The sequence below is a fragment of the Elephas maximus genome, chromosome 5, assembly GCF_024166365.1.
Source record: "Elephas maximus indicus isolate mEleMax1 chromosome 5, mEleMax1 primary haplotype, whole genome shotgun sequence".
NCBI classification, from domain to species: domain Eukaryota; kingdom Metazoa; phylum Chordata; class Mammalia; order Proboscidea; family Elephantidae; genus Elephas; species Elephas maximus.
The window spans coordinates 24821720-24848967 of NC_064823.1; the positions used below are offsets into that span (position 1 = coordinate 24821720).

General features: G+C 35.1%; 1 protein-coding gene across 8 annotated transcripts in view; it reads right to left on the reverse strand.

The window, feature by feature from the left end:
* The window catches only part of BLTP1 (bridge-like lipid transfer protein family member 1), a 237041-nt gene that overhangs the window by 89432 nt on the left and 120361 nt on the right, over positions 1-27248 (reverse strand). For all 8 annotated transcript variants that reach the window (XM_049885396.1, XM_049885390.1, XM_049885394.1 and 5 more), the window contains 16 exons: positions 26279-26349; positions 25610-25783; positions 24648-24768; positions 23424-23570; positions 22884-23011; positions 22336-22535; positions 19599-19796; positions 18586-18797; positions 15414-15565; positions 14592-14742; positions 14266-14418; positions 9224-9464; positions 7142-7284; positions 2364-2583; positions 1862-2020; positions 250-425 (listed from right to left, as the gene is read on the reverse strand). In XM_049885396.1, coding sequence (XP_049741353.1) covers positions 250-425; positions 1862-2020; positions 2364-2583; positions 7142-7284; positions 9224-9464; positions 14266-14418; positions 14592-14742; positions 15414-15565; positions 18586-18797; positions 19599-19796; positions 22336-22535; positions 22884-23011; positions 23424-23570; positions 24648-24768; positions 25610-25783; positions 26279-26349 — 2646 coding nt within the window. The remainder of the gene's footprint in view (positions 1-249; positions 426-1861; positions 2021-2363; positions 2584-7141; positions 7285-9223; positions 9465-14265; positions 14419-14591; positions 14743-15413; positions 15566-18585; positions 18798-19598; positions 19797-22335; positions 22536-22883; positions 23012-23423; positions 23571-24647; positions 24769-25609; positions 25784-26278; positions 26350-27248) is intronic.

Consider the following 27248-nt stretch of genomic DNA (forward strand, 5'->3'; position numbering starts at 1 on the left):
TAATTTGTATTTATAATTAATCTATGTATTGTTTTAAATGTTACAAGTAATAGCTTTAAATGTTTACGTGCATGTACATTAACCCATGTACTTTTTAAAGGCTCTTCTTCTTTTGTATGAAGCCTTTAGGCAGATAGGCACAGAATCAAGATCTTCACCAGAATTCCAAGGTGCATATTGCTTAAAGGTTCCACTACTAACTACTGCTATTGAGGTATTAACACAATTAGGAAAAAGGGGGTGGCTTACCTGTGCGTCAGCAAGCTGAACAGCAGGAAACCCCTGGTTTGCTTCTTCTACACCTGCCACATCATCCTGGCTAGTGCTATGCTGAGAATGTGTCCCATCCAAAGTGTTCTGGTCACTAGACAAGACAGTATTGAAATCTGAGGCTGAGGGTATCGTAGGAAGATTGGGTGCAACACCTAGCAAAGTAAATTTTCAAGAATAAAATGTCAATTATTGGGCAATAGAAACAACTTAAAATAGCACAGCAAGATAAATTTGTGAAGCCTGTACTGCAGTTACCATTACGAGACCACTTACACTGAACAGAAATAAAAAAAAAAAAAAATACTTTTAGGTTATTTTCAGACATGATATATTTAATGAAAATGAAAGCAAACTAAATTTTCAGAAAATACCAGCCATCTTCATACATGAAGTCTGCATCAGAGTCAGTCAGTTCATACATAGAATTTCATGGCCAGAAGACCTTTGAGAAGCACTTTATGTCCCATCAGCTTTGCACCGAGGAACAGAGTTCAGACAGCGGCAGGGCTACAAAAAGTGGCTGTCACAGGGCAAAAGCCATAGATGTCACAGAACCACACATACAAATTTCTTCCCAACTATGTTTTCCTGAGACAGAACAAAAATGAAATGTCTCTATTCCTTTCCTCTGTACTCCCTTTACCTTTGACCTCTCCAGGCAAAAGGACCCATGATAAAGAGAAGTTGCTCCTTTCTGGTTCTCTTGAAATTTAAACTACAGACAGTCTCTGAGTAGTAAGACTAGTACCAGAAAGGTGTGGAGAGCTAGTGAAGCATCACCTTTCTATCATCTATAGATTTAATGCAATAAAAATAAATGATAATTTTTTTTTTAATAGAAAAAGAAGAGAAAGGAGGAGTATGTTCACTTAGAAATTTGGAGATAACCATTGTTACTACTTTGGTGAATTCCCTGTCAGTCTCCTTTCTACTCACACACATACTTTCAAAAGACCCTCATTTGTCTCTCTTCTTGAGGGCAGGAATCTTATTTTCTCTTAGCACTCCCTAGAATTAATTATTTGCTAAGTAACCATAAAGAAAGCAAGAATGCTAGTTATTACAGGACAGAAGAATTTGAAGAATTTGAGAGTATTTTTTGTATTCTAAGTACATGATGTGGAAATTATACTTTACAGTTAATTCATTTATCTCCTTTTGGTGTTTTAAAAATTAAACCAATCACATTAAATGGAGGTTTGAAACTTTTTAATTTATACACAGTTTCATATTTGCCATATTTATCTTTCCTTAGGAAGGCAGAGTGACTGTTTACTACTCTCTTAATTGAAATAGTATCAAAACCATTTCACAAATGTGTCTATCTCAACTATATAGTAACTAAAACATTTAAAAACATTTGAGATTTTTAGCCATCTTCTAAAAAACAGAATTTTTTCAGAACTTTACACATCCCCCTTACACAGTTCATGGTTGCTAACCAAAAGGTTGCATTTCAAATCTACCAGCCACTCCTTTGAAACTCTATGGAGCAGTTCTACTCTGTCTTATAGGGTTGTTATGAGTTGGATTTGATTTGACAGCAACCGGGTTAGATCTTACACAGTTAAGCAAAATAATGTGATACCTGTTGGAAGACTATTGTGTCCCGACTTTGTAACAGGAGATTCCTGTACCACACTTCCTCGATTACCCACAGCATTTGACATCCAATTATAGAAGCTCACAGATGATGGTTCAGATAGCAAGGGATGTTCAGACAACATATCAGTGGCCATTGTATTTCCTGAAAATAAAGGTTTATTGAGTGCAGTATTACTTATGTACTAAGGATATTTTCAAAATCTCACTGCATGATGCTGATACTTGGATATTAAAGGCATTAATAAAGATAAATTCAGTGTTGGCTGATCTAGACAACATTGCACACCACACCTTGGTTGACTGCAGTGCCAATGTTGCCACTCAAAAATGCAAACTAAGTGTCTAAAGATAATGGAATGTTACAAACACAATAACAATTACACAAAATATTTTCTCAAAGATAAGGTGTAATATGAAAGATTAGTCGTACAACCAAAGCATATTATCTAGATAAAAGTTAGCATTGTCAAATCTAGAGGATGTACCTGTTCTTGTTAGAGAGCTGCTTTTCACAGCTGCACTACTTCTCTGGGGAGTCCCTTCCAAGAGATTGTGTAAGCTTGGGAAGCTTCCAGTCAGGTAGCTGAGTAGACTCTCCTTCCTTGGACTTTCCTTTACTGGCATCCCAGAACGTCCAACATGCACCGGAGAATCAGTGGCAGTGTCACCACTGGTATAGCTCAGAGAATGATATGGGTGAATGCCCTATGGAAGGAACAACATGGGGCTCTTTCTCATGCATACAACAACCACTGCTAATACTACAGCAACTACTACTGTTGCTATCACTGCCCCTATTCTGCATTTTAATGCTAACATCAATCACACCCAAGATTGTGGTGAATCTCAAACCTATGTGAAAATGTTTTATAACTCTATACCAAAAAAATAAAAAAACCTGTTGCCATCGAGTTCATTCACTCACAGCAACCCTAAAGGCAGAGTAGAACTGCCCTGCAGGATTTCCAAGGAGCGGCTGATAGATTTAAGCTGCTGAAAGGGCAGCTTTCGTTATCATTATTAAATTGAAGCACATTCACTTATTTTAACCATGTATCATTAAAACTGCCTTCTAAATTTGAAGAAGTCTGGTGGCAAAATGTACGGACGGCAGCACAGCATATCAAACAGATGGTAGGAAATAAAGCACGCATTAACACCAAAGGAGCAGTAGACAGACCATTAGAACCTCAGAAATTTATGGTAGGATGTTTGTGGAGGCTTTACACAACATCCCTATAAGCAAAGACAAAAAGAAGCCTGAAATGACACCTCCATGTCACTACTTATTTACTAAACCAGCAAACTGATACCCAGACATGCTGCCCCTTATGTACAATAGTCTCTCAAGAATCTGACTACATATACATATATACACATATACATATATATATACACACACACATACACATACATATACACACACACCTAAAATGACCATATCATCAAAAGTCAGTTCTGGGTACTAAAAGAATTAGAAAAAGTAAAGCTTCAGTAACTTTCCCGGTAGTTTCTTACTGAGGATCAGCAGACACATCTACCTAGGAGGAAACGAGACTCTTTGTGAAAGCAGGAAATGCAGGGGCAAAGGCTAACACTGCTGAAGACTTACGAAGTCTTAGTTCTACCTGGAAAGCAGAAAGGTACATACCCTTCTTCATGCTCTACCAGTCATCCTCACCTCGGTGGGAGAAGGTGGAGGACAGGTAATATAGGACGGAAAAGAGCACTTACTACCTATGAAATACTTGCTAAGCGTATTTATTTAATCCTTAACACAAGTTCTGCAAGGTAAGTATAATTATTCTGTCTTACAGAAGAGGAAAGGCCTCATGTATCTACTAAGGAAAAAGGCAGATTTTTAAGCCATACACTTGACTTCTACCCCCAAATTCTAGACACTATACTAGTAACCTAATAGTAAAATCCCTGTGTTAAGAACTGACTCTGGAAAGTTCTAAAATGTCAAGAAGAATTTCCAGTACTTCTTTGAAGAAAAAACAAAAAAGAAAAAATTATAGAATTGTTGCATCTAAGATTAGAATTTCAGATCAGTTGAAAACATAGTACAAAAATCGATTACAGAGTTAGAAAGATCTTGGAAAGCAGAGATCTGACACCAAACATTCGGAGTTTCAATTCTTTGGAAGACTTTTACAACCCATAACCAAAAAACTGTTCAAAAAATTTTTCAGAAAAAGGACAGTAAAGCACTTAAATATGATCAGAGAGTAGTAGAAAAACCACCAACCTGGAAAAAACTGAGGCCAACTGATGAAAGTTTAGTGTTCGAGCCTTCTAATTATACTGTGGAAACTGAGCAAACTTACTAGTCTAAACTTTTACATAATATGTATCAAACCATCATTAAATGTTTTAATTAAAAGAACAATACTTGCACAGAATAAAAATCTCAAGAAAAGTCTCCCCTGAACTTCAGTCTTCTGGATTCCCTTCCCAGAGACATTCTTAACCGTTTCTTACCTAGCCTTCCATTAACTGTGTATGACTACATAAGCACATGGTACAAATGGTTAATGTGCTCAGCTGATAATCGAAAGGTTGGAAGTTGGAGTCCACCCAGAGGAACCTCAAAGAAAAGTCCTGGTCATCAACTTTTGAAAAATCAGTCACTGAAAACCCTACAGAGCACAGTTCTACGATGACATGCATGGGACTGCCATGAGTCAGAATCAGTTTTTTTCTAAATATATAAGCCCGTATACATATTTAACCTTTATTTAATAAACAATTATTGTACTACACTTCATTTTTACCTTAATCAATGTATTTTAGTAATCATTCCATATTCACTTACAGATCTACTTCCTCTTTGTAAGTCTTCATATCCTGCTTTGGTATTGGTATACACTAAATTGTTAACTGATTTTCTAATACTTAGCCATTTACATTGTTTTCATTATTTTCCTATTACAAATAATGCTGCAAAGATCATTCTTGGCTATATATCTTTGAGTATCTATGACTATTTCTGCAGAATAAATTCCCAGACATGGAAATGGTGGGTCAAAAGCCATCACATTTTAAATATTGATACATATTACCAAATTGTCCTTCAAAAATGTTGAGCCAGTTTATAATCCCACCAACACCATATAAGAGTATGTGTTCTCACATCTTCACTAATACCATATGTACTACCATTTTAATTCTGTCAATCTTAAAGTCAAAATTGAAAATATCATTTTAATTTTCATTTCTTCAATTATAAGACAATACATTTTCATACATTTATATGTATCTCTCTGTGAACTGCCTGTTTATGTCCTTTAGCCATTTTTATATCATTTTTGTTGTTGTTAGTGATTAGCAAGAGCTCTTTACATATTAGGATATTAGCCCTTTGTAATATATCTCCAAATTATAATATACATCCAAATTATATCTATACAAATTATCCAAATTATGGATAACACTGCAAAGAAAGGGAATCCTAGAACACTTAATTGTGCTCAAGAGGAACCTGTACATAGACCATGAGGCAGTCGTTCAGACAGAACAAGGGCATACCGCGTGGTTTAAAATCAGGAAAGGTGTGCCATCAGGGTTGTATCTTTTCACTATACCTATTCAGTCTGGATGCTGAGTAAATAATCTGAGAAACTGGACTATATGAAGAACAGGGCATCAGGATTGGAGGAAGACTCATTAACAACCTGCGTTATGCAGATGACACAACCTTGCTTCCTGAAGTGAAAGGACGTGAAGCACTTACTGATGAAGATCAAAGACCACAGCCTTTGGTATGGATTACACCTCAACATAAAGAAAACAAAAATCCTCACAACTGGACCAATAAGCGACATCATGATAAACGGTGAAAAGATTGAAGTTGTCAAGGATTTCATTTTACTTGGATCCACAATCAACACTCATGGAAGCAGCAACCAAAAAATCAAAAGACACATCGCATTGGGCAAATCTGCTGCAAAACACCTTTTAAAAGTGTTAAAAAGCAAAGATGTCACCTTGAAAACTAAGGTGCATCTGACCCAAGCCATGGTGTTTTCAACAGCCTCGTATGCATACGAAAGCTGGACAATAATAAGGAAGACCAAAGAGGAACTGACACCTTTGAATTGTGGTGCTAGCAATGAACACTGAATATACCATGGACTGCCAAAAAAACAAACAAATCTGTCTTGGAAGAAGTACAACCAGAATGCTTCTTAGAGGCAAGGATGGAGAGACTACGTCTCACATGAAAAAAGTCTCTAGAGAAGGACATCATGCTTGGTAAAGTAAAAAGTCAACAAAAAAGAGGAAGACCCTCAAGAAGACAGTGGCTGCAACGAAGAGTTCAAGCAAAACAGTTGTGAGGATGGCGCAGACCAAGCAGTATTTTGCTGTTGTGCACAGGGTCGCTATGAGTGGGAAACAACTCTATGGCACCTAACAACAATATATTTCTATTTTGCTTACATCATTTTTCCCATGTGGAAACTTTATATTTTAATATGGTTAAATTTATCAGTCATTTACCTTATAGAATGTGGGTAACAATGTCAAGTCAAAACCCATACTTTCAAAGAAAGTTAAAATATTAACTGTCTGTTGTTTTCAGTGTCCAGCAAAGCAAGCTATCAAAAATAATAACCACAACAGCAATAACAAATGCCTTATTGAGCACAGTATATGTGCCATATACTATTCTAAGCATTTTTCACATACTGTATTAAACAACTTTTTGAAGCAGATTACTATTATAACCCTAATTTTATAGCTGAGGAGGCTACGGCACAGTAAAGAATTTTATCAGTCACAGCAAGTAAGTCACAGAGGCAGGATTCAAAGCAAGGCAGCCTGACTGTCGAGGTTATAGTCTAAGCACTTTCTAAATATGTCTCTTATCAAATCTTGATTGTTACAAAAAAAAATTAAAATCGTAAAATAGCCTAACCTAAACAATATACTAATCACGCACTGTTTCAAAGGCTTCTGACCATTAAGAGATTACCAACTTTTTCAATACTGTATTTTTTAAATACAACAGTCAATAAATCGAAAAAAGAATCCTAAGGGTTGGTGGTTAAAGTATTCCTTATTTAATATTAATTAGTGATGACATAATTTGCAAAAAAAAATGTGTATACAGAAGTTACTGATCAAGTTAACTGTTAACATAAAATCACTATTTGAAAATTTAGGGGAGATACCTAATATTTAAATTTGAGATAACAAAAATTTAAGTGTTCTCTGTGACAAGTCTGAATAACACTAACCAAAAGTAGCAACAGTATACCTTAATTTTTAATGCAGAGTCACTATGGGTATGAGTCTTAGAAAGTTTCCTCATTATTTCAGCTCCAGTTACAGGTCCAGAGCCACCAGGTGGGGGCCGATTAGCCGTTCCTTCTAGTAGCATTGTGTGTTCACTGACTGTGGCTGAAACAGTTCAAAAGGATCAGTGAGGCAGAGATTACCACAGATTCTTGAAACATCAACTCTAGTTTTTCTGGGTGTATAAAAGCAATCAAATTTACGGAGTCCTTAACAATTACTTACGGAATGTGCTATAATGTTCATTCTTCTCCTTTTTACTCCCCCAACCCCAATCCCCTCACTCAATCTCATGAAAGGAACAAATAGCATCTATTCAATCTTTCACGTTTGGATAGAGACCAAAGACCAATCCAACTAAAGAAAGTACAGAATTTTTACAGATTAAGATAGGCATTTACAGATAATTACAAAGGGTGTTCACTGTACTATTCTTTCAACTTTTGTGTAGGTTTGAAAATTTTCAAAATAAATAAATGAAATCCAGCCTATTCCTCATAACACACTTCTTCATAAAATATAAAATTAAAAAAAAACAAAACAACAAAAACTAAGCTGGGTAAAAGATTATATGTCAATGCTCTGAAAGCTCCGTTTCTTAAAAAAAAATAATTCATGGAGGTGAAATTCACATAACATGAAATTAACCATTTAAAAATGAACAATTCAGTGGCATTTAGTATATTCAGTGTTGTGCAACTACCACCTCTATCTAGTTCCAAAACATTTCTGTTACTCCGAAGTGAAACCTCTTACCCACTGAGCAGTTTCTCCCCATTCCTCACTTCCTCCAATCCCTGCCAACCACCAATCTAGGCTGTGTCTTTATGAATTTATCTATTCTGGTAAATGCTCTAATTTTAAGATTACTGGTACGCTTAATATTTTTTCAAGATATTGTAAGACAAGTTTTCGTTGAATATTATGAATACTAGTATATATAATATCATGATAATAGTAAAATTAACCTTTGCCAAACAGTTAAAGTACACATGTACATTTCTGAAATGCATATCCACTATATCTCCTCCTCACTTATGACTGTCTCGATATCTGACATTTTGCATTTATGACAGTAGTAAAAAATCTACTCTCTATTTTGTTCATTAACAATACACATACGACAGTAATGAAAGCTGAAGGGTGAGGCAAGAGTAACGCTGGCTTTGATGGCTAACGTTACATGTCAGCTTGGGCCATGATTCTCAGTGGTTTGGCAGTTTTGTAAAAAGGTAACTTGGCAGTTACGTAATGATGTGACCTGGCAGTTATATAATGATGTAGTCATCCTCCATTTTGTGATCTGATGGTCATCCTCCATTTTCTCAGAACACCAATTTTGCACAATAACCTGGTCTTTGGAACCTAACCATGTCAATAGTGAGGAGAGGGTGTATCTGTGTTGTGGTATAGCCATATTGCTGACAGACCGTACTCTGAATGCAGGCCCCAAACATGAATGCAGGATCAAACAAGCACTGAGTAAAAAGTCAGAGATCTCTTTAAAAGAATATGGCAAAGAGAGGATGATAAACATATAAACACAAATATAAATTTTAAAAAAAGGTAATGTATTTCACTCAGAACATTCCAGCTATCCAAAGATGCCTATTTGTATTAGATACATCAGGAAAAAAAAAATCTGTGTTTTGCAAAATTAAACTTATAAAAACCATGTCAGTATAAAGATTCCAGCATTATTATCATGCACTTGGACTAATAAAAAAAAATCATAGTTCTATAATTAAGCCATGATATTTTCAAATTTGGTACACAAATTATTAAAAAAACTGTATTATCAGTTATATAATAATATAACTAAAATATCTGTTTATTAACAATTCATTAACAAGCAGTTTGAGTCCAGAAAAAACCAAAATGTCTTAATATCTTTTACAAGAAGTATATTAGCATCAATAATAGAAGTTGCACATTTCTAAACCAAAATACATGATGGGTGAGAAAACATCTCAGTTGTGAGGCATGAGAAAATATTCTAAGTTTAAGGGATAAGAAAACATTCAAGGCAAGTTTATAAAATTACCTGCATCAAACTCAAATTCTGCTCCATCAGCACTGGTATCACTTTGCAGACCACCCCCATTGTCTAGCCCAAGTCCATCTTCATGTTCATGGTTCATAGCTGTTTGAGGTTTCAGGGGCTGAGCTGGCCGGTGTAAGCTAACTCCTTTAAAGGCTGGTGTCACCACAATAAACTTCATCCATTGCCTTGCCAGTGCAACTAAACCTTTCTTTAAAGTTACCAAAGCAGGAAGTCCATCACTCTGTAAAAATAATGATGTTCTTAGAAGTAACCCTGAAGTAATCACAGTTACTACTTAAGTGCTTTGCATGCACTTAAATAGTCCCTATTTCATAACCCCCATTTTAGAGATGAGGAAACTTAGTTGCTAAGTAATTTCTCAGGTTACACGCCAGACCCATAATTCCAAACTGACTTCAGAACCCAGTCTCCAAACACAATGTTGCATCTTTCTGTCATAAACAACAGGGGAGCACTAGAAGAATATGAGACTAGACCTGGGGTATAAAATTGGGATTCTGTTTAAGAAACATTCTCTCCATTTTACTTTTTTGGCCCAACTGAAAAGTCTAAATGTATTCAGAGCTTTCTGGAACTGAAAAGTCTAAATGTATTCAGAGCTTTCTGGAATGGAACATTCACTAAGCAAAGAGTAAATTCCTTCAAAAGTTAGGTAACCTCTACCATATTAACATTAAAAAAAAAATGACTAGTTAAATGCTGGGTGTGCATGATCTATAACTGACTTGAAAATTAAATGCATTACCAATAACAAGTACACAGTTTAAAGTATATTTTATTGTACATAGTGATGACTGTAAGAAAGAACCCTTTGACTATTCCCCTATTGGAGTCTTGGGCTAAAGAGAAAATTTCTAATCTCCCTCCACCTTCTTTCCTACAATTTCTCACAAAAAGAGAAATGGCTAATTTGATTGCAGAGAGCCTGATATTCTTTAATTCATTTACTACAGAGCAGGAATCATGCCATTTAATTTCTGAGAAACATCAGGTCCTCTAGCTTGCTCTTTAAACTCTTGGACTCAGGTAAGGAGGGTCATCTTGTAACTTCCTCCTACGTGGAAAACATACCTGGGCAGAGCACTGATGGGAAATGCCTGCCATTCTCTCCCTTTTCGTTTCTCTGCCAATGTCTAGATGTGTAAATTAGCCTTATACTCCTAGTCTTCCATCCACAGGGAGGGAGTAGAAAGCAACACAATAACTCCAGGTCTCAAATGTATTGTTTACCAGAGATCCTTGCACTGGGGATTATCCGGAGCTTGAGTGACCACTGATAATGCTGACACACTGGTCCCTATTTTGGCTAAAAACACTGTTGGATATTCTCTGTTGGCAAGAAGTCTGGAGAGGAGAAGGGAGACCTTCCAGCTCTAAACCCGTAACCATGATATGTTATCTCAGTAGTACTTTTCTAAGGGCAAAGATGAATTGTACGTATTTGGTACAATTATGTATTTTCCCCTTAGTCCTTATTATATTAAATCATTGTATAGAACCATTCTATAGTAAACTCTGGTGATTACTCTCTTGCTTGAAACTCTATACCTTAGGCTTCTAAGACAGCATTTTTTCCTGGTTCTTCTACCCCTTCCTTTTCCTCCTCGGCACTCTGTGCACCTTGATCCATTCTCCCTCCTCCCTTTAACTTTGGTATTCTTCAGAGATCCATCCTTCACCAGCTTCTTAATCAACCAGCTTCTTACTCAACAAACTATCCCTAGAAATCTCATCCATGCCAGCAGCTTCTATAAACACCGTTATGCTGGCAATTCCCAAATCATTCATTGGAACACATAATTATCAATTGACCTGTATTTTTAATCATATTTCCCTTTTTGGACTTCCCATACGCATCTCAAACAAAAAACTCATACCAAGTTATTTTCTGTCCTATACTGGATCCTCCTCTGACATTTACTTATTAATAACACATTACCCACTCCTCCCCTCACACAAGCCAGAAACCTGGGAAATAAGCCTAGCATCCTTCCTGCCTCCTATCTAAACAACAACCATCTCCTATTACTTCTACTCAACACCCCAGCCAAGACTAGCATAATGATTTCCCAGTGTCTAGGAGCCCTGGTGGCACAACGGTTAAGCACTAGGCTAACTGGAAGACTGGCTGTTCGAACCCACCAGCTGCCCCATGAGTTAAGAGATTAACCCACTGTCATTGAGTCAACTCTAGCGACTCTATAGGACAGAGCAGAAACTCCCCATAGGGTTTCCAAGGCTGTAACCTTTCCGAAGCAGAGTGCCATAGCTTTCTCCTGTGGAGCAGCTGGTGCATTCAAACCACCAACCTTTCAGTTAGCATAGGGCAGTTCTACTTTGTCCTACAGGATCACTATGAGTTAGAACTGACTCAACGGCACATAAGGGCGCTCAACTACAATTCATCCTCCTTCACCAATTCAGACTCCAGAATGCCACTAGACGGAGTTTTCTAAAATGCAAAAGGACTCGTTACTCCCTTGTTTAAAAGCAGTCATGGCTCCCCATTATTCACATGTTAAAGTTCAATTTTAGCACTCCATACCAAAAGATAGAACTTTGATCATACCTGTACAGTAGTAAATTAGATTAGTTCCTACTGTTTTGTTAAATTTAAAAATCTAAAACAGACTACTTTAGCAACTATAGTTTAAGGTATCATTTTCTGTTTTTATGTAATCTATGAACTTTCTCTCTTTTCAACATCATCTCCCATTATTCATACACATCAAACCTTAAGTTTCAGTAATTACAAACTACATATCAAAAAAAAAAAAACAAAAAAAAACCCTGTTGACATCAAGTAGATTCCAACTCATAGCAACCCTATAGGACAAAGAACTGCTCCACAGGGTTTCCAAGGAGCAGCTGGTGGATTCGAACTGCCGTCCTTTTGGTTAGCTACCGAGCTCTTAATTACTGCACCACCACGGTTCCAATGTGGCAATCTATTTCACACCTCTGTGCCTTTACACATTTGCTATTCCTTTTGCCTATAATGCCCTGAACATCCCCTCTTTTGTCATTTCCTCTCAACATTCACCTAGCAACATTAACCCACTTTTACTTATCTCAGGTCCCCTATAATATTTTCCCTAAACTACTCTAACTGAATAGATTGTACACCCCTTTTTGCTACACTAAAACTAAAAAAGATATCAATTATTAGGCTTACATTTATCACAATTGTGTTTCTGATCAGCCTGTTGAGTCTATAGATGCCTAAATGCCTAGCAAAGCATGTGCCGCTTAATAGGTACTTCATAAAGTGCTTGCTGATTTATTAGCTGACTGAGTGGTGGCATGCATTTGCATTTGCAAACTGGCTGATCTTAGCTTCTGATGCCCTTGGTGGCCACAGGCATATTTAAATGGTTTAAATGAAACCAAATTCAGTTATTTTGACTCCTTTAATGCATCACTGATAAATGGACAATAAAGAATACATTCTTTTAATCATAAGGATATATTTTCGTGACCTCAACTATGAACTAATGCTTTGCCCTGGACTCAGAAATAAGTGATCAAAAATCAGTATGTTTTAATAGATTTTTTTCTTTACTTTTATTTAATTAAAGTACAATTTGAAATCGCCAAAAAAAATGTAGCACACAGATTACATAATAGACAACAGTACCTTATCCATCACTGCTACAGTAGTCTGTTGTAGGTTTTAGGTTTAACCAAAACGCAAGAATTAATCTGGTTTACTACTGTACGAATAGGACCAAAGTCCACTTAATTCATGATGGTACCACACAAGTGAGTACTTGTGCCTACCACACAATTCATTAAAAAAAAAAAATTCCCCAAATTAATTACCCTCAGTTCCCCTATGTAAAATTAAACTAAAACAGAGGGAGACAGTTTATTAATCTAGTATTCGAAGATTTGAAATTAGACATTAATGGTAATTAATGTAAATATCATTCAGAGACTGGAGGAACCTCTGAAACTATGACACCCAGACACTCTGTTAACCCAGAACTGAAACCATTCCCGAAGCCCACTTTTCAGACAAAGATTAGACAGGACTATAAAACAAAAAATAATGCATGTGAGGAACTTGCTTCTTAGTTCAGTCAAATATACGAGACCAAATGGGCAGCTCCTGCCCAAAAGCAAAGAAGTCAGGAAGGGACAGGAACTGGATGAATGGACACAGGGAACCGAGATGGAAAGGGGGAGCGTACCGTCCCACTGTGGGGATTATAACCAACATCACAAAACAGCATGTGTATAAAGTTTTGAATGAGAAATTAACTTGAGCTGTAAATGTTCACCTGAAGCACAATTTTAAAAAAAAGAAAAACTTTTAAACTAAGTTAATTAGATAAAATTTAATACCAGAAGTCTTACATATTAAAAAGAAAATAGATATGATTCTTTTGATTCCATTCATGCCAGTTAATGGGGCCAAAACTGCCACAAAAACTCTTATTTCCTTTTTTGTGCTTAAAAACCCAGAAGAGTTAAATATGAAGTGGCAAAAACCAATTTGTAAATTCTGATATTACACAACTTCACATTTAACTTTTTACTTTTTTGATCGCCCCAACTCTTAGCTGCAAGACTATGGAATTGAGATTTCAAAAAAAAAAAATGATTCTTTATAAATTAAAATAAAGTGTTCTCTTCATTAAAAAGTTCTTTTTATTCTAATTAATAATATATGTTTATTAGATAAATTTTAGAAAATGCAGAGGAGTTGAACAACAGAATATAAAAAAGTCACCTGTAATCCCACATCAGGATAAAAAAACCACTGTTTATATACTGACTGCCTTTCCCATGCAGGAAGTTTTAATAAAGCTGAGGTCATTTCTTTCTCAAATCAAAAACATTTAAAAATCAGACAAGGGTGTGATTTTTACACATCTCCAAAAATTATTTTAAAACCTGTCCACAACTCTCCATTTTACTCTATGTGGTTCTCAATGTTCTATGTTTCCCCTGTGGGTCTGTGGCTCCTCAACAGAACAGAGGCTTTTTAAAAGCTAACGTAGGTTTCGGTAACTCACCATTGTAGCATCATCAATGATGGAGAAATTTGCCTGGTGCAGGTAGTGATGGAGGATATTGCATAGTAAACACGAAGGATTTTCTTGGAGAAAGCGGGCGAGTTTTGTAAGTCTGTTGTATTTACTTCTTAGAGGAAAATGTACACTTTTATTCTGAAACAAAGCAAAAATAACAAATTTAGAGTGATATATCAAAGATCCTACAAATCAAATATCTCCAACAATTAAGAAGCTACAGTCTGATGTTTTCCAACAATGAGTTAACAACAAGAGATCAATTTCAATAATAACATCTGCCTAATACCTTGTATTGTTGAAAGGCATACCTCTAACGCTTCAGTCATTATGCATCCCATAACGGCACAAATTCTCAAGGTTCCCTCCGTTTCTAACTTGTTGAAGGATGACTTGAGTTGATCAATAGGAACAAGCCAAGCACCAACAGCAGGGGTTGCTGTGCTTAAAAGGTTAAGCTGCCTTTTAAAAAAAAAAAAATTATAAAAACAAATCTTAAGATTTGTATTTCAATCTCCCATACCTACCGAACTTGATGGCTATTTGATTCAGGCAAAAATACTTTCTTTTCCTTCTGACCCCCGATAAATTATGAACATACAATTAAGAAATGCAAAGACTAGAGAAAAGAGAAGAAAGAAGGATATAAAAGCCATCAAAAATAAAAAGCCCAAGGAAGGGTGATGCGTCAAAATAAAACTGAAGCACTAGGAAAGCAAAGGTGGCAATAACCTGAGAATAATGTCTATAGAAGCATGAATTGGGAAACATGGGGAAAAGGTGGCAACCCTAGTATGGTTGCTGTTGTGTTCTGTCAAGTCAATTCTGACTCATAGAAACCCTGTATGACACAGTAAGGATTGCCCCACAGTGTTTCTCAGACTGTAATCTTTACAGGAGCAGATCTCTAGGTCAGGTCTTTTTTACCCAAGGAACTCCAGGTGGATTCGATCCACAGACCTTTTGGTTAGCAGCCAAGCGCTTAACCACTGCATCACCAGTGCTCCTTACCCTAATACTAGATGTATGAGAAAAATAACTCAAAAAATATATAAAACAGAACTGTAGGCTATATGAAAGAGAGAAGAAACACGTTTGAAGAATGTGTTAGTATTACACTTTTAAACACTTACCTAGAAAAAGCATGTGTAGGAGATCTCACATTGGTGGGAGCTGCAAAGCTAAACCAAATTTCTTTGATGGTCAGCTTCATGCTACATGAATCCGGAGGTGGGGGCATTAGAGGCAGATCTTTTTTCAAATCATCAGATTCGACTCCTTCATCCTATATAAAATAGAATGCCAAGAACTTATTAACGTACAGTCCACAAAACTAACTTAAAAACTTTAACATAGCATTTTGAGCAGCAAAAGCTTTCCATTAAATCAAGTTCTACAAATAACGAACACCTGTGCACAAACAGACGTGTGAATTTTGCTCAGCCTACCTCCCTGATTCTGAGAAGTATCCGTGGATCTTTGAAGCTTCAAACAACATAATCTTAAAAACTGCTACATTATAAATCAGAGATCTCATAACTAAAGGAGTTTCAACTGATCACTTAATTCAACCACATTTGCTTAGGGATGTTAAGTATTATTTTTCTTTCTGGATGAAGTGAGAGAAAGAGGTTTTGTGACTCGTCAGAGGTAGAATTAAGATCTTCTGCTTGCTACTGCAATCTATTTCCTATTCCATTTAACAGTATTTCAAAATTCCAAATAAAGTGTCGTAAATATTTCTGTAGTCCATTTTCAAATAAATAATGCTCTTATAAAAAAACAAAAATTCTTAGCTATCTTATACACTAGTGATTTAAATCTGTATTGAAAAAGAAGAATACTTTTCAAATGTGCAATCAGCACTCTTCAGAATGCAGGGAGGTCAGAAGCAATATTAAGCAAATGTCTTCTGCCTGTTACACCTACTTACGGGTCTCTAATTTACTTTTTAGATATTGTTGGTTAAGATAATAAAAATATTGCTGTTTTTTGTGGGATGATTACAGAATGAAGAGTAACCACAAAACAGCTTTGAATCCTAAGCATCACAAGACAATGTGAACTACAGGCTCTAGGAAATTTACAGTCAGTAGTCACTAAATATAAGTACCCAATCCCTTATCTGAAATTCCAAAACCCATGAAGTTCTGAAAAACTGAATTTTTTTCTGTAAGTATGTCACTAAAATCTGATCTAAATGGATAAAGGTTATTTATCCTACTTGGTGTGTTTATTCATGGTGTGCTGTAGAAATACTGAAATGTTTCAAGATGGAGTACTGCCTCAGATCCTACTAGGACTTTATGTAACATATAATATAAATACCATATTAGCTTTCTTAAAAAAAGAAAATCTGAATTCTCAAATACATCTGACCTTGTGGGTTTCTGACAAGGGGCTGTGAACCAGGCATTAGGTATACAAAGATGCAGTAGACACTCTTGAGAAACTTGAAATTTAAAAACAGGTGGTGGGGGTTGTTACAATGGCACGTGCAGGTTCAAGCAAAGTAATAATAAACTTGCTTTTAGTCTGGCTGAATTTGTGGTGCCCATGCACATCTGAGTGATAATATCTAAAAAGCCACTGGAAATACAGTTCTGGAACTCAGGTAAATGGTTGGTGTTAAAAAGCATGGCCTGTGGGGAATAGAAGTGCCATCAAATTATAAAATTGTCCTGCAAAATAAAATAAATCAGGGAGTGGACAAAAATCAAGTACAGAAGAGAAGTCAAGAACAGAATTTGAGAAAGAGAAAGGACTACACAAGAAAACAGACCAAGAAAAGTCAGAGAACCCAATGAAAATAATGTTAGCTAATTCAAGAAGGGCTTTCAGCAAAGGGAATACGATCAGGGTTGATCAAGGAAGATGCCTGAGGTTCTGCCAAATATTTTAGTTGGTGAAAGAGAGAGAAAGAAGAGCTAGGTTCTTCTCAGCTTTTTTATCAGCAGGTAACTATTATCTTTTAAAATTTCTTAAAGCGTTAATCCCCCAAACACTTCCAAAGACCTTACCAGAAAACTGGTTAAATTCTTAAGCTATGCATCAAATCAAAATAAGTGTTTAAAAATTAAATCCCCAGCAACTATGGGTTCAGAGGTGAGTATGTCAATAAATCCTGGATACACATGACACTTTTCTTTGGAAATGTTTTTTCTTTCCTCTTCAGTAGGTCTAATTTTTAAAATGATCAGAAATGCATGTATGTACAGGTGTTTACTAACATTTACAAAGTCCTTACTATGTGGTAGGAAATGAGTTAAACCTTTTAAATGTATTTAAACATTTATATTACTCTATGAAGTCAATGGAAACACTGGTCGTATAGTGGTTAAGTGCTACGGCTGCTAACCAAAGGGTCGGCAGTTCAAATCCACCAGGCACTCCTTGGAAACTCTACGGGGCAGTTCTACTCTGTCCTATAGGGTCACTATGAGTCGGAATCGACTCAACGGCACCGGGTTTGGTTTTTTTGGTTTTTATGAGGTCAACATCAATGTCATACTCCTGTAACAGATGAAGATACTTAGGAGACAGTAAGTAACTTGACCACGGTCAACAATCAGCAGCACAATTCTTCCGCAATCTAGAATTTTGAATCATTTTGTCACTGCTGTTACTGTGCTCATCACCATGAGATACAGTCATAACAAAAATAATCAAATGAGCTGCATATAAAGTATTCTTCAGGAGTCTAAGTAAGCATATATTGGGAAAAGTATTTAGAACTTACATGAAATACCATCAATAACAAAAGTAGTTATTCATATATTGAATTCTTCTAAAATCCTTCAAAGAAAAAAACAAAGCATGCTTTTCTTAAATTCTATTATTTCAACAAGTGTTTATTATAAAGTGCCTAATATAAGCAAGGTATTATGCTAGACACTGTGACCGATATAAACATATCTCTGATACAGTGACTACAGTTCAGAAATCATACTCTAGTAGCAACATTCTCCCAAATGTTTTGACTAACATTTTTTTTTTTTAATTTTTCCATTCCCATTGCCATTGAGTCAATTCTGACTCATAGTGACCCTACAGGACAGAGCAGAACTGCCCCATCAGGTTTCCAAGGAGCGCCTGGTGGATTCGAACTGCTGACCCTTTGGTTAGCAGCTGCAGCTCTTAACTACTACACCATCAGGGTTTCCTGACTAACATTTAGACAGATATAAATACAAAAGAGGGAAAGACGAGCAAATGTACTCTGGAAATTCATTACAAATTGGGTATGTAGTTTTCTGAGTAATTTTTTCAAAGCATTATTATTGTTATTATTAGAAATTCACCAACTTGTTCATCAGAAACAGAATTTCCATTTAGGTCTAAGGAAGGACTTGTTCGGTCACAAGGAAGATTATCGTCAGAGACATCAGTATTATAGCCGCTGCCAGTTGGAGAATCAGAAGAATTATTAGATGTCAGTACTCCACCCCTTTCTGTGACATTAGCTTTATCCATAATTCCAAATGTATTATATAAAACAGCACCAGACTGTCTTCCTCCTATAAAAATGAAGGAATTCATTTTATTAAAAATAGTAAAAAAAAAAATTTTTTGTACATATGTCTTAATGCTGTATTCTAAACTATCTGCATAAAATTTCATAAAAATAATTTTTTTCCTTCTCACCAAGACGGTCTTTATAAAAATGATGCATGGTTGCATTATCAGGTATGGAATTGTAGGCATATACACTACTATTATATACGACTAAACCTGAAATTCTTACACAAAATTCAACCTATTTTAAAATATTATAAAGTAACTTAAAAGAAAAGCAAATATAATCATAAGTCAGTGTTTTTCAATGAATAAAGGATTTACAGTGTTTTCATTCAATATGGCAAAGCTCTATTGATCAAAGATTCAGTTTCCAAAGATGCAAACTTCCAAAAAGGTGGGTGGCTCTGTGTCTGTCACCTATCTATCCATCTATCTTCCAATCCACCTATCTGTCTATCTAATCTATTTCTGTTTACGTGTGTGTGTTTCAGGAATTTTTTCTGAATCACAAATTGCTTTGTTCGAGCAATGAGGTTTGGGATGTCTGGATGCCCCGACTAGTTTTGAATCACACAATGGAGGGAAAGCCCCACTTATGCAAGAGGGAGAGGGGCAACCATTCCTGGTAAATAATCTCAGGTACCATACTTTCTGTTTGAACATGGTGTTTTAGGTTACTGAAAGTCAAAATAAGGGCAAGAGCTGAAACATTTCTTCGTTCAAAATATTTCAGCAATATAGTGTCAATGTGACTTCCACTTAAGCAGAATTTAACAACAGCAACAACAAAAAATGCTTACCTTTTATGGTTAGATTTTCAAGTCCACATTCAAACATTATCCAACCCCATTTTTCTTGGCTGGGACCTATTCGGGTTACATCTGGAACAGCTTGAGGATCCGTTTCATCCACAAAAGTAAACTCATCTAACTCTTCAAGAGTAAACAAAACTTTGGACTTCTCAAAAGGAATAGCAGTGATGGCACAGGTACCAATATCTATTATCAAAAGATAGCACAATGGCCATTTTAAAGACAGAGGTTTACATATAAAAAAAAATTCAAACATTTAGCACAGTGATTTTTGTTGTTATTATGTGCTTTCAAATCAGTTTCGACTCATAATGACTCCATGTGATGGAGTCAAACTGCCCCATAGGGTTTTCCGGGCTGTAATCTTTAAGGGAGCAGATCACCAGGTCTTTTTCCCATGGAGCCGCTGGGGGGATCAAACTGACGACCTTTCGGTTAACAGTCGAGCACTTAACCACTGCACCAACCAAGGCTCCTTAGTGGCTGTCTTAATAACATGTATTAGTGTTCTGTCAAAAAGACAGAAAAATAAAATAAACAAATGAACCAGCTTATAAAATAACGCTGCCTCTGTCCTACTATTTTAAAAGTGCCTGAAGTTTCTTAATGGTGTTGAAGAGGGAGAAAAGAAGGCTCCATAATAATTAACAAATAATTGCTCCGTGATAGTATGAATTCATTCCTGAAAGATTATAGGGTACTCGAAAATCTAAAGTTAAAAAGTTCCTGAATAATTCAACTTCACAGTAAACTAGTTTTAAAAACTTTCTCATCATTTTGTAAAATAAAAAATTATTTTAATTAATTACCAAACCTTTGGAAAAAACATCATTTTCTAGGGAAATTACAGCAGCATGCTAAAAAGACTGCTGCATGCTAACATATTTTACGTAAACAGAATTCATCACAGACACTGCCATGATTCCAATGCTTATAGATGCAATATGGAAAGTAATATCTTGATTGCATGGGGAAGGTTTTTATTTTATCTCACTTTTTTTCATTTCTTCCTGATTGCAGCTAACGAATACAGAAAAGCAAAAAGAAGATAAAGATCACATGTAATTTTACCACTCAGAGATAATGTGTTTACATTTGAAATAAATTTTCTCTCTAGCCATTTAGAGATCATTTCCAAACTCATCTCTTTGATTCTTCTCATGTAATCACTTTTAATGTAACCATGGTAATTTCCTCAGATCATTAAAAATTCTTCAAAGATAATTGCTATTTAATATTCCATTATATATAAATATTATATTTCACAGTTTTGACTAGAAAGTCTTCCCTTGATTTACCTTTATTTTCCTATTACTTAATATTTTTATATTTAAGTCTTTAACCCCATGAACTTATTCTGATGTATGATATAAAGTGAGGATTTAACTTGAAATTTATTTAAACTTCTTGAATAGGTAATACACTCACATAGATCTAAGTTCCAAGAAGGTATGAAAGGATGTACAATGAAAAACCTCTAACACTATATCCAGCCACCAGTCCCTCTTTCTAAAGGTAATAAATACCATTAGATTACTGGGTATCCTTTCACAAATACCTTATGTATATATAAGCAAAGACATTTATACTTCTTGCCTTTTTTCCCCCATTTTTACACAAATGTCTACTTTGGAATTTCAATGAGAGTTTATCTTTGAAGAGAGCTTTTTCTGAATGATTTGCCTCTCAAAATTATATAAGGTACTGCTTACAGCCTGTGCAACACCCAAGCGCAAACTGATTACTGGTGCAAAATGCAGAGCCAAGAAAATTTTTATACTAAAGCCACGTGTATTTTGCACCAGCTTTAGAGATACAGGTCTGAGGTATCATCAAATGTCTCTTTACTTAGAATCCTCAGTGGTTTGGCTTCAAACACAAGGAGGGTGAAATAAGCCTTGAGAAAGTCACAGCAGTTGCACAGATGCAGAACACAAACAGGAATCACGGAACCCCCGAATTGCAAAACACAGTGAGAAAATTCAAGGAAATCTTTTATTCATTCAGCAAATAACTGAGTACTTGTTACACAGCAAGCACTAGGGCTGTCAGGGACAAGCAGTATATCATACAGGCTTGGTCATTTGTCCCACATAGTGATTCCAGCATAGCAGTCATCTTAAATAGGACTAACAAAGCCAATTTTTTCTAAATTGAATCTCTGACAATCTGAGTTCTTTTAAGTCTGTAAATAAGAACGGTACCCAACAGAGTCAAAAATATTGACATGGGATTCAGTGTCTCTTCTTTTTTTTACCTCACAAGGGACTTTAAGAGGAATGGCCACGTCTATCACTTTTATTGCTGCTTCTATATTTCACAGACTTGACTACCTGGTTTTGATTAATATTGCAATAAATTCTTTTTAATAATGTTTTATAAACAACAATTTAAAATGGTAAGAAAGACTATTAAGATCATGCTTTCTCTGTCCTGTAATGAGTAAGCAAATATCATGAAAAAAAAACTGATGGGAGACAGAAGAAATTCCTAATATGGGGCCATACCATTTGCTTTCTTACCAAAGTTTACTTTCTATTTTGTGTAGAATGTAATATTAAGTTCTTAAATAGCATGTGTTCAATATATAGAGAAATACCTTTCCTCTTTCTTATGAAATATTCAAATTGCGGCAATATTCAAAGGAAAAAATAGTCTTTCCTTTTGCAATATCTTCTTAAATTTTTACATGTCAAAGAAAAACATATTTTTTGTAGAATCCTACCTGTTGTGTCAAGACCCCTAAGTTGACCATGAACTCGATGAATGTTTAACTTGGCCGCAATTTCTTTGCCTTTTTCTGCCCCAGCATTTGATCTGAGAGAGCCAGATGACTGAGGCTGCATCTTAGTGGCATGGGCATACCTATCAAAATTTGATGTTCTACCAGGTTCTGCATTGTTTGAAGTCTCTTCAACCACACCTCTTTACGAAAGAAGAAAAACAATATGACGGTTAATATTTAAGTAATAAGATTCAGTAAAAACACTTAACTAATCCGATTAGCGAGTTTACTTTTTAAAAAATAACTGCACTATTTCAAATAAACAAATATTAACAACAAATTTTTCAATGGTAAAGAAAAAGGGTATGAATAACAACAGTACAAACTTTTTAAAATCTGTTTGTTAATCTATAAAGTAAGATTTGAAATTCCAACACCAGTACTCAATTTTAATATTAGCATTTTCAGAAATGTATTCAGAAGGTGCTCAAGGCTGGTTTTGCATCCAGCAAGACAGCAATGGCTCAAATTAATAAAATCTTTCTTACCTGTTCATACGAACTTGTGTAGCAATTCTATCAAAACACAACGCTACTAGAGAAACGTGAGTCACACTTCTACTAGGAGCTGTAGTTGGAGATTCTTCCACTGAGGCTTGTAACAAACATAAATTTACCTAACATGCAAAATGTCACAGTGAAAATAACACATAAAATGTCAAGTGTCAGAGCTGAAAACGTGAAAAGTTATCACTTCTACCTACGTTAGATATACAAGAACATAAGAAATCACTACTGGAAATATAACCACCTGTCTGAAAGTGAAAACAAAGCTTATAGAGTCTCAAAAAATAATCATAATTAAGATTCTTACTGTATAGATATGGAACATTTTGCTAAGTATTACCAAATTTTCTGCTTAAGTAGTTGAGCTCTTAACATTAGATCATCCACGGAAAACAAGACAAAGCAAAATTTTTAATATTACGAACTGTTCTAACACCATGCAGTTTAGTAAATGCAGCAGCTAAAACCATTGAAATATTTTCCTTGTTCAAGAAAATTAAAAAAACAAAATTAATTTGTTACCTTTGGTATGCTAACATTTGCCTGAAGACCTTTAATTGTTACATTATCTTGCTTCGCTGTAAGATTTGTCTGTGCTTGTCCTTGGTTAGTAGTTCCTATAGTGGGGTGCTCTGTTTTTGTTCCTCTAACATCTTGTTTGGAAGATAACTAAAAAGATTCAAAGTGGAATTAATATTTAACAGACCTTTCACGACTTCTACATCACCTGCAACAGCAACTTCCTTATTCACTGTGCCCCTCTAGGTCCATCTACGTGCTAGCTGCCATCTGGGGTAGCACCTCTGACCTTAATTAAAGCCCAAACCTTAGAAAAACTGGAAGTACTCTGGTAACTACAGGGCTAAGAAGTACTACATATTGAAGTGAAATCAACCTACAGATAAACATACTGTAAAAATGGTAATAATAATAATAAGCATTTTTTAGGAACACTAAATTCTACATCTTGAAGACAGACTTGGTTTCTGACAAAAGGCTCCTTGTCAGTTGGAATATTTTCAAATATCTTTTTATTTGCAACTTCCTTGCCCTATCTGTCACATGAAATGCCAGTATATATTTTGACTAACTCTTATGAATAAAAATATTCAAGCTTTACTTTTCACCACTTTTCTGTTCCTAGTTCATATATGATCCAGATAAATTTCAGACGTTGAATCACAGAAGGATAGCAGGACACAACTGCTAAGCAACTGGCCTTGTGACGAAAACCACAGCAGAAGGAGAATATTACACACTAGGAGGCAGTGACTTGATTCATTTAGATGAAAAAGAAATAATCTCAAAAGTATTAAGATACAAGTCAACTAATCAAAGAGGAAAGTCAAAAATAATAAGCAGCTTTGCTTTCTTAGAAAATGAAAGTACCAGCCCTTCAGAATACATTAGTGTTCTTTACCATACTTGTTCACTTAAGGCCAAAGTTCTTTAAGAAAGGCTTAGAATTAACCTGCTTTCAAAATAATAATTATAAAAACAAAAAGTTACATTTTAATAAATACCTTTATTACTATTTACTCCATATTTTCAATTACATATGCTACCTTTTACGGTGCCAGTGACATATAAAGACTATTTAGAACATCTCCATGTAATGCAGTTTAACTTGCTAATAAAATGTTGATATATTCACATTTTTTCAAGTTTGGATAGTTTGTACACATGAAGAATACACAATTTGCCATGTCCACTAAACACTATGCCCATTAAAGAAAAAATTCTTACATTTTCTGAGAAGGTAGTCTTGCTATTCTGGACAGCTTCCCTGAGGACTTTAGCATGAAGATCATCTACAATTGCACCTGGATGCCGGGTACTAGCGCAATGAACCATTGCTTCAATATATCTGAGGGAAGTAAAAACGGTAAATGAAAATGTTAAGTATCACTTTAATACTATGACCTAGTTTATCTAAACATATCACTAAAGCTCAGTACCCTTTGGATATTTGCAACAGTTATTCAATATTGAAATGAGAATGCCTAAACCACATTTTTCAGAATTATACAAAGGAAACATTTCTGAGACTTTATCCCCCTCACACACCAACATCAAGTGTTCTAGCTTGGGCAATGCTGTTTTCTTTTATGATGTCCTAAAGATTATTTCCTATGTTCTTCGTTATATTTTATTTTCATGACATCTCATTATATTATACAATATAGTATATTAACAATATAAATTATCACAGAAAACTATGCACCTTTGCCATAAAAGCAATAATTTTATAAAAATTGGGTTTTGACTCCCGTCTCTTCTGAACTGCTTCAGCACTTATCGTTCATCACACAACTCTGCACTCCATTATGCTCCATTTTAGTTTTATTCATGTTAGTTTTTTCTTCCTAAACAAATTATAAACCCCTTACAGAACAGAGTATTTATTATTTCCCCTTTATCCCTTCACTAACTAGATAGTAGTAAGAATATGAAACATAATAACTCATTCCTGGATATTTGTCCATTTTAGTGTCATCAACCCAAAAGTAATAAATAGAAAACACACTGAAATCAACAACTATTTTAGATTGAAAAAGTCACAACTGATATTCAACTTAAACACAGACCTTTTAAAATATATTTCCATTTTTATTCACTCAAAATGGCCATCATTAATATTCTTCTACATGAACATGGCATTTATCATTTTATAAAACAGTAGTTACATTTTTAGACAAAAGTTATACCTATCTAAAGCTTCAACTGCCAGGGGAGTCAGAACAATATCCACAGTTCCTTTTACTTCAACTATGGCTGTTGTCCTGGTTTGGGAGACTGGTTGATCCAGGGTCCATTCCTCAGTTAGGGTTTCGTCATCTGTGTTACCGACAGCTTTCTTTTCCAGAGGAGTATATGGTGTGCTATACAGTTTCACAAGCAAAGCATATATAAAACAGACCATGAAAAAGCATAAAAGATGGGGCTTCCTTAAAATGAACACCTAAACCTACACTAATTTCAACTAAAAGTTTCATGGAATTGAATAGATATTTTACATCCCAAATACTTTTCAAAGACAGACCAAATGAGGTACTAAAATGTAAAACTGTTCAAAGATGGCTTGTGTATAGGATAAGAAAATAAATTATTTGACATATTTACTTGATGGAACTTTTGCAAATTATGAAAAAGTGTCCAGATTTCTTGTTAGCTACCAATTGTGATATGACAAGTGCTACTGACTACTTATAAATGTAGCCAAAGTCATGACAGACAAAAAGAGCTAAATCACTATGGGTAATTTATTCTTAAAATAAAATTTATACTCAAGTAAATAATGTGTATTTCATAAAATACATGCTACATATTTCAAAATCAAGAAAAAGAAACTTTAAAAGTATATTATTTTTACTTACTTCGAAGTTGATCCTGAAAGTTGCATTCCTCTGTCTAGCAAAGAATTAGCTGTGAGCCCCTGCTTGATAACCTACAGTAATATAAAACATTACAGTCTAGAATTTTAATATTATTTCTCGGATTTTATGTTATCTATATTTTTTTTTTTTATAAAATATTTATAAGTATTGAATTTACCTTGCTAATGACTAATTTTGGAAACCCTGGTGGGCGTAGTGATTAAGAGCTTTGGCCACTAACCAAAAGGTCGACCGTTCAAATCCACCAGGCACTCCTTGGAAACCCTATGGGGCAGTTCTACTCTGTCCTATAGGGTCACTATGAGTCGGATCCAACTGGACAGTGACGGGTTTGGTTTGCTTTCTTTTAATGACTAATTTACCTTGCTATGTAACTTTGATATATTCCATATAAATAAATACCTGACAGACAAATACAGAAAATCACAGAAACATTCAAGAGGCAATTTCACTTTCTTTTTCTTCAAATGGCGGGGCAGGGTTGTGAAGGTTGAGGAATGAGAGTAAAAGACTACAATTAAAGCTTAAAAGCAGGTGTTTCAAATGCTTTTCCTCCAGAGTTCCTTTTTAAATTCAGCTTTTCTTAAATTAATTTTTGAGTCCACGGTCTCCTAGTACAGCCAACTTTCAAGCCAGAGACTTGACCCAGACAAATATTAAATTGCTAGGAAAAGCTACACTTGTATTTTACACCCATAAAAGATAACAAAATAAATGATATCCTTGAATAACCAACTGAACTTTTATAAATGTTGATTAATTGGTTACTTAAATTTTAATGAAAAAAAGTAACTTTCTTACCTCCTATGTTCTACTTTTGAAGTCATTAAAGATATAAATTTCTTGACCTATCTTTTACAGAGATTCGATGGTATACCTAACCAGAAGGATTTATTGTAAAGTAATACTAAAATAATTCTAACTTCTGCATAGCTAGTACCATTCAATT